The following is a 12,033-nucleotide window of genomic DNA, read 5'->3' as shown; positions in this document are numbered from 1 at the left end:
CTCAGGTCAGGATCTCACGGTTCATGAGTTCCAGCCCTGCACTGGGCTCCTCTCTCTCCACCCCACCTCCTCAAAATTAATTAACTAATTAATTTTTTAAAAAGGTGTATTTTTCATAAGTTCTGAGCCCTCAAATCACCATTTTTTCACATCTTTCCTCAACAATTTTGATAAACCTGTTCCAAAAAGTGCCTTAAAGATGACATAGTTGCCTAAGCTTTAAGCATTCATTTCTCTCTTATGGCATTTTTGAGGTTGTTCACAAATATTCTAATAGTTAAGCTGAAGGGGAAAATATGCTAATTGCACTTTTTTCAGCCTTAAAATTCTCTCTGCAATTATTTTTTTTTAAATGCTGAATCATGAAATAAAGGAAACAGTCAGTGCAATGAGCCCAAACAAGTAATTCTTCTCATATTTCAAATTTCCTAATTATGGTATCTTGTCACTTTGGTCCTGTTAAGCGTTTGGAACTGAAGAGTCAGTGACTAGAAGAGTGTAGCTCATTCTCAGAAACTGAACTTGAGGACAAAACTAAAAGCATTTATTTCTGCAAGTTATTACACTTTCAGCTTCCTGTTTTATTTAGGCAGCTCATCATGACCATTTCAGGTAACAATGTAGAAGTTAAAAAACCCAACTTCCTCTTTGTAAAGTGATAAAAACCTAAGCAGTTACTTATGAGAATGGCTGATCTTACTAGCTTTTATAGAAATACTTGCAAGGAAATCAGAGACTATCAACACCAAATTCATCTCTGGGTTCACTGCTTTCAGGAAATGCAACAAAGATAAAAAGTGATATTAAAATATATTCCATGTGATGACATATACGCCTGAAAAAAAAACTCAAATAAAACGCAGTTGAGATCTTAGTTAAAAAGAGGAAAAAATGGAAACTTTAGAGTTCCTTCAAGGAAGAATCTATACAAATTATGGCTGAAAATATCTTGATTTTAAAAATTTGTAATAGTGCCTTGGTTGTGAAAATTTTATAGGACAAGATCTCACTTAAGGGTTACTTACTGTTTATGAATGCTAAGATATTCATAGCAACAAGCCTTGTTGAAAAAATACTTCAATTCCTGAATTCAGTTAAAAGGAATTAGAAGCCTGGAGGAAAAGGGCTCGGTGTAGGTACGAAGCTAAAGGAAAACTGAGGTAATCTTAGATATCAAGGCCCTTTCTTTTTACTTAGAGATTCACAACAGAGAAATAAAGATCAAGTTCTGTCTGGGAATAAGAACCTAACAAAATTTCAGTAATTTCAAATCGTATGGATTATATGAGACTTCTAAGTATCAGCTATTCTTAGTTGTTCACAATAATAAAGAGACGTGGCTAATCTAAAAACTGTTCATGAAATATGAAATTTATCAGCATTTTTGGGCAGATTTACAGTACTAATTTTGATTTGCTTGCTGTCTCATTATTAATATTAAGCAACAAAAGAAGTATGCTGGGAGATAAGATGACACTTCACAAATTTGCTGTTACAAAATTAAGACTATTGATGTTATTAAACATTGTCAACATCCAAAGGCATCTCGATTTGCACTTTAAAATACAGGTATATTTTCCCAAGTTTAATTAAAAGGGCATTCTAACTTAGCCTCAAAGACAAAAACCCACAATACTGGTAAATGTAGTATTGTTTGGACACCATAAACCTTGAAGTTTATTGTTATTTAAATTTTTAGTGAAATTTTGCTGTAACAATATTTTTCCTTAAAATAAGTGGGCCATCAGTTGGGCTAACAATGTTTCGTTATTCCCGATTTTTACTATAATTTCATCCGAATCGTAACTATTTACCTTAGCCAAGACATTTTATCATAGACTTCTCTTCAGCGTTAATTCATATGTAAGATGCTCTTTTCTTCTCTAAGTTTTACACGAGAATTTTCAAGAACGAGAAAATTTAATGCTAAAGTATTGTTCAATGGCTTGTGAACGTTTACCACATTCTCCAGTATTTCAAAATGACATGCTATACGTAGGTATGACATATCAAATTATTCTGTACGGAGTACTCCTGGATCATAAACAGTCACCCCTCTGTCATCCCCATCTCTCTTATTAAAAAAATAAAGAGCCCAGATATATTTACAGAGCATGCAAGAGTGCACATTTTGTAACAGCCAATGTGGGAAACAAAAGACATAATTCTTGTCCTATAACAAGTCACCTAGTGAAATCATTCTAATTTCTACAGACCCTAAAATCAAGTATTTACTGAAAAGCCTGAAAAGTGTTAAGAAATGTGTGCAGTTGTCAACAAAAAGTTATTCTACCTAACGCAGAATATGCTCTTATGTTTCAAATACTTTTTAAGAAGTAAATAAGCACTTAACACGCTGATAAATTTAACTATAATCAAAGACCACACAGTGGAGCATCGAAGAAGGCACGATGCTTTGTCCAAACTTGAATGTGTTAACATGAAGTTTATGTGCTATATTAAACCTTTACAGAGTTAAAAAAAAAAAAAATCCTCTGGCTATTCTCGATTTGTTAAGAAACAGAAAACTGTTTTTCAAAAATTACCGTTAATAGGATGTAAGGCGCAAGGGATGGAGTCATCGCGGGCTTACATACATGCACACGATCAATCAAGGGACTGTCTACAGAGAAGAGTGGTGTTCAAATTCTGAAGCAAATGTCCTGAGGCTTACACAATTATTAACTGAGAATTAGTTCAGAAGATCGTAAGCGAGAAAAGAGTGGAGGGACGGACAACACATGGGGACCTCTCCCTGTCGAAGAGTCGTGACAGCAAAATCACTTCCTGAGGAAGGAGGAGCAAAAGGGAAGTTAAGAGGCCACTCTGACCAGGAAGTGACTCGCCCTAAACTAGCCTCAATCATATCTAAAAATGGGGGGATGGGGAGAGCCCCGACAGCTAAAGGCGGTAAAATAACTGCTTCCTGACACGTCCAGACATCACCATCGCCCCCTCTCTTAATTACAGAAAAGAGTCCACAGTCATGATTCAATAAGGCAAAATCTCGTCTCTTGCAGGAAGGTCACTGGGCTGTGCCTCAGGCCCCGCAGGAGAAAAAGAGAGTTAAGGAATGGGGAACTGGGGCCACCGTGAGGCAGAGGAAAGCCCCTCAAGAGCGAAGCGTCCCAACTGCAGAGCGTATGCCAGCACGGGCCAAGAAGCTTCTTTTTCCTGAGGACACTGCCGGGGTTCCCACCACAGCCAGGTCGGGCCCCTGTTCCCTGTCGCGGAAGGAGGCAAGAGAGAGAGGCGGACCCCTTACCTTCTCCTCATCCGACACCCGATCCTCGAAGTCGGCCATCTTGGGCTGCTCTGGCCCAGCCCGGCCCGGGCGCGAGGCAAGCCGGGAAGGAAGCCGAATGATGGAATCACCGCGGGGGCCGTCGGAAGGACCCGCCCGGAAACGCCGACCGAGAGGGCGCCATGTCAGTTACGGGCGGGGGTGGTGGCTCCGAGCGCGGGTACTCCAGAAGTCTCCGGCTGCCTCAAGGCTTTGCTTTAAATGATTTTAAGTCTAATAACTTTCTCACGGAGTTACATTCATTTCCCCATTCATCTATGAGACGATGGGAGCGTGATTCGACTATTCCTGACGCCCAAGCTCCATCCGACCAAATAGCAATTGCTACTGTAGGTTTTCCCAGTACCAGTGATCTCCGTGGCAGCCGAGTCCAAAGGGCTAAGTGCTGCTCGGGCCCTGGAACGGTCGGTGGCTTTTCCAAACCCAAGAATAGGGTGAAAGGTGACCATCACTCGTATGGAAGCAAAAACATTTCACTCCGAGGTCACATTTCAGTCCAGTTCCTCCAGAAAACGTGCCGCTAACCACCCCTTCCCGCCTTTCGAAGGAAGAGGCAGCCCTGGGATGCTCCTCCACCTTCCAAATTTTCTTGGTCCGCGTTCCCTGAGACAGCCTTCACAGAGGCCAACTTCAGGTCCGCCACTATCCCAGGATTCCCGCCTCCCGGTTTCCTGCCCTTCTCCCCTCCCAGCTCCCAGAGCCTGCGGGTGCAGCAAGATGGCGGACGGTGACGGCTTAGGTGAAGCAGCGACTGCTGCAGCATCTCCTCCCGCACCTGCTCCCGGCCAAAGCCTGTCCCTGGGCTGGAGGGAGCGGCTACGGGCTGGGCTGGCTGGGACTGGGGCCTCGCTGTGGTTCGTGGCGGGGCTGGGACTGCTTTACGTTCTGAGGGTCCCGCTGAGGCTGTGTGAGAATTTGGCAGCGGGTGAGAGGCCCAGACCTCCCTGGGGATGGGCGGGGGAACCAGGAGAGGGGCCGGGGACAAGGGGCGAAGGGCAGAGATTCTCTGCAGTCACTGGAGGGCTTCGGAGATTGAGACGGTGGTGCGCGACCTAGTGGGTTCTTTTTCTCTTGGGCCGCAACTCCCCAGCTGATTGTCAAACCTGAGCTGCAGATACGGGCTCCTCCCTTGAGCTCTTAAGACCCGCCCTTTCTCTTCTGTCTTCGTTTACCGATGAAAAGCCACCTGACAAGCTGTAAGCTTCAGGTAGTGAAACAGATGAGAGCGTCTCCAGATTGGCTGCAGAATTTATATACACCCCACCATTGGTAGGATCCCTTGAAAACCATTCCTTTGAGTCTCGCCGATTAGCTGAGCGTTCCCACACCTAGACAACAAAGATGAGCGCTCTCTATTCAAAGGCCTAAAAGGGGGAAAATGCCATGATCTTAGCCGACCATTATCATGTTTTAAGATAGTTCTGTCAAGAAATACTTTTCGTGGTATTTTTGTCTGTTCTTTGCTTTAGGCTTGAGTAATAGAATAGTCCAGGAAGTAAAGGGAAAGGGAGCCACAAACAGTAGTGGGTTCTTAGTTCTTGCTTTAAACATTTGTAGAGAGCTTGCTATGTAGTCTGAGCTGAAGATACAGACATGGAAGAAGTGATGATCCCCGTGGATGCTGCAAATACTGTCCTTTACCTGTAGCCAGGACAAAGTGGATGGGAGCCAGGCCCTCTTACCATGTCATTACAATATTTTCACTCAAACTATGAGTAAGATGAAAGTATTTCTGTTGTGTGATGACTGTGGCTAGCAGCACTTGTGGTTTATTTTCTGTAGCAAAGCAAATGTCCCCTTTTCTATTTCACCAGATGACATGAAATACTGTGAGATAATGTTCTGAAATATTTTGGACTTTTCCGAACTTAGGTTTTATGTAAGTTCAGTCAGATATAACTAACACACTAAAACAAAACAAAAAAAAAAAAATGGCCTTCCTAGACTGTTTGAAAGAGCTAATTGAATTTGACTTTGTCAACATAGAAAAATTATTTTTCTACATATTAACGAGATACACCACGTAGGTGAGAGTAGTTAACTATGATAGATTTTTATTTATTTCTGAAACCCATTTATTTTTTATTTATTTATGAGACAGTTATTTGAAGTGAAGAGTCTGGTCCAGGCTTTCAGTGAGTCAGGTGCAAGGAGCTCTCAGTTTGCTGTTATTCTTTTTGGTTTATTTTGCCTCTCTAGCTGACATACCAAACACGTCTACATGCTGTTTCCTTCCCTCTAATTTGAAACACTGGTTTGTATCTCACCAAAATAATTAGGGAGTGGTTTTAAACCTCATTTGTAACAGAGTGTTTAGTTAATCCTTAAAGATTTGTAAAACTTCTTGTCGAAGTTATGATTTATAAGTTCTTAATTTTATTCTCAAAAGTAAACTAAATTATCTCATTTTGATTTGCTTATTTAACAAATCATCAGTTTAAAATGCTACCCTTACAGAGGTGCCTGGGTGGCTCAGTCGGTTAAGCGTCTGACTTCAGCTCAGGTCATGATCTCAGGGTTTGTGGGTTCAAGCCCCATGTTGAGCTCTGTACTGACAGCTCAGAGCCTGGAGCCTGCTTCGGGTTCTGTGTCTCCCTCTCTCTCTGCCCCATCCCCACTTGTGTGTGCTTTCTTTCTGTCTCTGCCTCTCAAAAATAAATAAATGTAAAAAAAAAATTTTTTACGCTACCCTGACATGTTCTAAGGCATTTTTTTAATGTTTATTTATTTTGAAAGAGTGTGTGTGTGTGTGCGCGCGCGCGCGTGTGTGTGCGCGCACACAAGTAGGGGAAGGGCAGGGAGAGAGAGAGAGAGAAAGAGAGAATCCCAAGCAGGTTCTGTACTGCAGACTCTGGGCTTTATCTCACAAACTGAACTGTGGGATCGGGATCTGAACCGAAATCAATAGTGATGCTTAATGAACTGAGCCACCTAAGCACCCAATAGAATTTTTAAGTTACGATAGAATGGGAATTTAAAGTAGCTTTTTAAAAACTACAACTTTCTCAAATGAATCTGATACTAGATATCAATACTATTTATATTCCTCCACTCATAAAGACACCTGCCTATTTGTAACTTGAATACTTTGAATTTACATTTTTTTAAACTTTGGTATTTTGTTTTCCTTTTGGCAGTGACAGTATTTTTAAATTCATTGACGCCCAAATTCTATGTGGCACTTACAGGAACATCTTCTTTGATATCAGGACTAATATTTGTAAGTAGTTTCCATTTCCTTCATGTTTTGGTATTTATCTAAAGATCAAATCTCTTTATATGGTTACAATAATTGTAAATACTTATAGAATCAGGATTCTCAACATGTGTTCAGCATTTGATAAAACACTGCATCTTCCTCTCCACTTTTAGAGATTGGCAGTATTCATAGTATTCATTTGCATATGAAACAGTATTGTATACTGTAAGGGGCAGTGGTTAGAGGTGGGTTGCCAACTAAATCCTTGCAGGGCTCAGTTTAGTAACAAAAATGAATGAAATGGGCAGAGTGTAAAAATTAAATTCCTTATTTATTTTAGGACTGGGTAATTTGGACAATGCATGCCCCTTCTAAAGGGGATAAAGCTAGTTGCTGCCATATAGGTTTGCAGACCACCATTAAGAGATCTTCCAATTTTTCATATGATTTCAAAAACATCTGGATGCAACAAGTGTATCTCCCAATACTTTAATCTTGGCAATGTTGGACAGACTAAAAATGTGTGTCTTGAATTCAGCCTATAGGTTGTCAATTATCTTCTCTGGAGTGTTTAAGGGCAGAGTATTGGAGCCAAGCTAACCATCACTTTTTTTATTTTTTAACTGAGAGGAGATTTTTTTTTTGAGGGGAGGAGGGGCAGAGAGAGAGAGAGAGAGAGAGAGAGAGAGAGAGAGAATGAATCCTAAGTAGGTTCCACACTCAGCATGGAGCTGGATGGCAGGCTCAATCTCACAAACCCTGAGATCGTGACCTGAGCTCAGATCAAGAGTTGGACACTTAACCAACCTAGCTACCCAGGAGCCCCAGGAGATTTTAATTGGAGTAAACAGCTGACATACAATATTATATTAGTTTTCATAACGATCTCTTTAGTTGTGTGACTTTGAGCAAGTTAATTAACTTTTCTAAGCTTTAATTTCCTCATCTAATAACTGGGAATGATAATATCAACTTCATAGGATCATGAAGACTAAATAAGATAAAGTGTGTAAAAGCTTGTAATAACATGGTATCTAGCTCACAGTAAGCACTTAATGAATTTTGACCATTATTATTCAGAAAAGTGTCATGATAAAGAAACCTATTTAATTTTAATTCAGCTTTCCCTTGTTTTATTTGACTGAGCTATCATTTTCAATTAAGAAATTAAAATCTGTGTGTATAATCTCTATTAAACATCCCTGGGAACTAGTGTTTCCTAGAATAAACTTTGGAAAAACACTGCTACAGATTAAAATCTTAGGAAGTATGGCATGCATAACCAATGAATTTTTCTATGCTTTTTTCTCATCTCTAGATGGTGCTCTTCTATTATAGTAGAAATAATGGCATGTGTATTGGAGTGTTTTCTGTTTTGTTTTAATACGAACTGATACTTGGCCATTTTGTTTAAGTGAAATGCTGGCCAAGAAAGGGACTTTTGTATCTTGACTTAAAAAAATTACTGAGGAATTTAAGGATGAAAACTATGTGTTAATATAGGTAAATTAGTTAAAATTTACTGATTATAAAGCTGACCCATTGTTAAGCATGTTTTAACATATTTAGTCAGTAGCATATAAAAGTCTAAATAAAGGAAATGAACGGTCTTTAAATAACTGATGAGTGGGAAAAGCATTAGTCTTGGAACTAGAAGATGTAATTTTAAGTCTCGGCTCTGCCACTTACTAGCTAATAACTTTGGACAAGGCACATAAATTCTCTAAGTCTTAATTTCCTCATGTATAAGAGGGGGGAAACTTATATATATATTACATAAGCATGAAACACATAACTTAACATGTATATTATATATATAGTAGTTCTTAAAATTTGTTATTTTGAAGAGTTTTAAATTTACAAAAATTAAGAAATTCATATCATAATAGCATTGTATGGTGACAGATGTACACTTGTGAGCATAGCATAGTATAGAGAAGTCAAATCACTAAGTTGTATACCTGAAACTAATAAAACATTGTATATCAACTATGCTCAAATAAAAAATTTTAAATAAATGAATTAGGTGCAGTAAGAGATTAACAACAGTAACTAATAGTAAAATAGAGTGGTTATAACAATATACTTTTAAAAAAATAGGAAATTCAAGTAACATTTTCAAGGTTAAACTTTGTCATTACCCTTATAATATTGATGAGTTTTTATCAGCAAAGATTATTAGGTTTATAATTTCTCTTACCCACTGAAATGAGGAAGCTAGCTATGCTGTTTGTGTTACTTCCACCTGAGGAGGTAGGAGGTCATGTGCTTGGGAACTTGAAGAATAGCAATGAAGCCGGTTGTTTAACAAATTCTTACAAGTGTAAAGATTACTCTTAAAGTAAAACACAAAACCCAGTAAGAGTGCATATAATACTGCTTTCTGTTCTGTGGAATCAAGGAAAGTTCCTTGAGGACCTGTCATTTAAGCTGAAACCCAGAAGAACCAGGCAAAGGTAGTTGAGAACGCTAGAGTGTCCAAATATGAAACATTCTGTTAATTCAGCACAGAGAGCTTTTTTTTTTTTTTTTTAAGTAATCTCTAGCCCAACGTGGGGCTTGAACTCACAACCCTGAGATGAGGAACCACATGCTCTACTGACTGAGTCAGCCAGGCACCCCTCCCCACAGAGAGCTTCTTTTGATTACTCTTTTTTTTTTTTAAGTTTATTTATTTATTTTGAGAGAGACAGAGACAGCACAGTGGAGGAGGAGCAGAGAGAGAGGGAGACAGAGAATCCCAAGCAGGCTCCACGCTGTCAGCAACGGAGCCCAATGCGGGCTCGAACTCACAAACCGTGAGATTATGACCTGAGCCGAGACCAAGAGTCAGACGCTTAACTGACTGACCCACCCAGGCACCCCTTGATTACTCTTTTTATAACAGTGATAAACCATGAAAACAGAAAGAAGTGAATATCCTGATTTTCAAATGGTTCAACAGGAGAATCAACCTCAACCTACATTAATTATACTGCCAAATACTGAGTAGTACTTCATTGTTTAAAAGGCACTTAAAATTCTTGTTAACCATATTTAATAGATAGGATATTGAGGTTCTGAGGGGCTAGAGGTTAAGTGACTTGCCCAAAGCACACAGGTTGACTGGGAGTCCAATGTGGTCTCTCTAACCTTAGTCCAATGCTTAATCCACCATGCTAATTGTTTCAAAATTGTTTTTCTTTTCATTATGCTACAGATAGAATAAAATGACAATGTGACATATCAGAATTAGATTACTTACAGATTAAATGCTTCTTGCTTGTGTGTGTGTGTGTGTGTGTGTGTGTGTGTGTGTGTTTTAAGTAATGTCTATAGCTAACATGGTCTTAAACTCATGACCTGGAGACCAAGAGTCATATGCTCTGCCAACTGAGCCAGCACCCTTGTTTCTTATTTTTTAATGTTTCATTTATAGATATATTTCTTATAGTTTTGCCTAAGCTTGTCTAAATTTCATGGCGAAGTTGTACTTTTACCTGACATATATTATTGGAGAATCTTGTGTTTGGCTTATTTTTTGGAGGGAGAGTGCATTTAGTGTGCTGAATTAAATGGGAACATCTTGAAAGATATTTTAATTTGAGCTCATATTTCTGGTGATCAGTTCTACTTTAAGGATTTTTTTGTTTGTTATAGATGTTTGAATGGTGGTACTTCCATAAGCATGGCACGTCTTTTATTGAGCAAGTATCTGTGAGCCATTTGCGACCTCTGATGGGAGGAACGGAGAGCAGCATTTCAGAGCCAGGTTCTCCTTCTAGCAACAGAGAAAGTGAAACCAGCAGACAGAATTTGTCAGGTAACTATTTAATATGTTTTCAGAACCGTATGGTTAAGATTGTGTTTGTCTATGGGAGACAGAAAACTCACAACAGAGAGAAATTTATCTTTCATGAAAATATAGGTCATCTGTGTCTGATATGGAGAACAATGATCAGATACTCAGTCTCCCATCTTGTTAGCCTGCCATCTCCAAATGAAGTTTTCCCTTGTGGTCCAAGACTGTTGCTCTGGTTTCTACCATCATATCCACATTCCAATCAGCAGAAAGGAGACTAGGCCAGTAGGCCACCTTTTCCCCCTATTCAACCCCACAGCAGCCAAGGATACTCTTCAGAGTGTTACATACTATTTCAACTTACTTCCTATTGGTCAGACCTTTGCCAAATGGCTGGCCACAAGTAGCTATATAAGGCAAGTGAGAAATTGTTAAACGTTTTCTCGGTGTACATATGCTCAACTAATAATTAGGAGATTTTATGACATAAAGGAAAGAACAATTAGCCATCTCTGCCAACATAGCAGAGTTAGAAAAATACTTTTTCTTCTTGATATATTTATAAAGACATCAGGGGCGCCTGGGTGGCTCTGTCGGTTAAGCGTCCGACTTTGGCTCAGGTCATGACCTCATGGTCCGTGAGTTCGAGCCCTGCGTCGGGCTCTGTGCTGACAGCTCAGAGCCTGGATGGAGTGTGTTTCAATTCTGTGTCTCCCTCTCTCTCTGACCCTCCCCCATTCATGTTCTGTCTCTCTCTGTGTCAAAAATAAATAAACGTTAAAAAAAAAAATTAAAGAAAAAAAGACATCAAAATCTCAGTTATTCACATATGGATACCCCATTGTCATACTTTAATTGTAGGCTGTTCTTTTATATGTAACCAGTAATACAAAGTAAATATCATTAATGATATACAATTATTAAAGTAAAAATTTGAGGGCCAGATAGAAATAATATTTTTTGGATTATTGTTCCTTTAATTTGGTATCAGTAAAATTCATATAGTGGGTGGGTGGGTGTTGACCCCTTTTTTCCTCTTTCATAAAATAATTACAGAACTCCTAAGAATGAGATATATTGAGATGAATATGACATAGATCTGTCCTCAAGAAGCTAAGTCTAGTATGTAAATAATTAGAACAATAATATATTATATAGTCTTACTCCCTGTTGTAGGATTGAGTATATCTTTACATATGGAGAGTGAAGACACTCCCTACCTTGCACTCTGTGTGGTTTTATGATATTTCCTCTTCTTAGAACGTTCTTCATCCAGCAGCCTTCTACTCATCTTTTACCATAATTCAATGTCAGTTCAAATGTCACCTCCTTTCTAAAGCCTTTTTTAATTTATTAGAAAAATTTAATTACTTTCTTTTTTTCTTCTCTTAGAACAAAACATATCTTTACTATAGCACTTATCACACAGTTTAGACGGTAGTTTACATGACTGGACTCTGATGTGACATTCAATTCATTTAAACAAGTTAGTTCCAAATGTTGCGCTAGGCTCCAAGAATACAAAAATGAATAAAGTTGTAAGAGTTCATATTTTATTTTATTTTTTTTCTTTATTTTTTTTAAGTGTTTTTATTTATTTTTGAGACAGAGAGAGACAGAGTATGAGCAGGGGAGGGGCAGAGAGAGAATGAGACACAGACTCTGAAGCAGGCTCCAGGCTCTGAGCTGTCAGCACAGAGACTGACGTGGGGCTCGAACTCATGGACTGTGAGATCATGACCTGAGCCG

At 39.0% G+C, this 12,033-nt stretch overlaps 2 protein-coding genes across 9 annotated transcripts in view; one reads left to right on the top strand and one right to left on the bottom strand.

Moving 5' to 3' along the window:
• The window catches only part of CAPZA1 (capping actin protein of muscle Z-line subunit alpha 1), a 49,644-nt gene extending 46,195 nt beyond the window's left edge, over positions 1 to 3,449 (bottom strand). The window contains exon 1 of one of the 2 annotated variants that reach the window (XM_042953445.1): positions 3,266 to 3,449. In XM_042953445.1, the coding sequence (XP_042809379.1) occupies positions 3,266 to 3,304 (39 nt within the window). In that variant the 5' untranslated portion in view covers positions 3,305 to 3,449. The other variant, XM_042953446.1, reaches the window with a different exon arrangement.
• Positions 3,450 to 3,457: 8 nt separating this feature from the next.
• Positions 3,458 to 12,033, top strand: part of ST7L (suppression of tumorigenicity 7 like) — an 81,312-nt gene continuing 72,736 nt past the window's right edge. For 2 of the 7 annotated variants that reach the window (XM_042953436.1, XM_042953437.1), the window contains exons 1-3: positions 3,459 to 4,229; positions 6,442 to 6,524; positions 10,143 to 10,305. In XM_042953436.1, coding sequence (XP_042809370.1) covers positions 3,761 to 4,229; positions 6,442 to 6,524; positions 10,143 to 10,305 — 715 coding nt within the window. In that variant the 5' untranslated portion in view covers positions 3,459 to 3,760. The other 5 variants (XM_042953435.1, XM_042953438.1, XM_042953440.1 and 2 more) reach the window with 5 other exon arrangements.

The sequence above is a fragment of the Panthera leo genome, chromosome C1 (assembly GCF_018350215.1).
Source record: "Panthera leo isolate Ple1 chromosome C1, P.leo_Ple1_pat1.1, whole genome shotgun sequence".
Lineage (NCBI taxonomy): Eukaryota > Metazoa > Chordata > Mammalia > Carnivora > Felidae > Panthera > Panthera leo.
The sequence above is the reverse complement of the archived record's forward strand: the minus strand, read 5'-3'. Positions and strand labels throughout refer to the sequence as shown.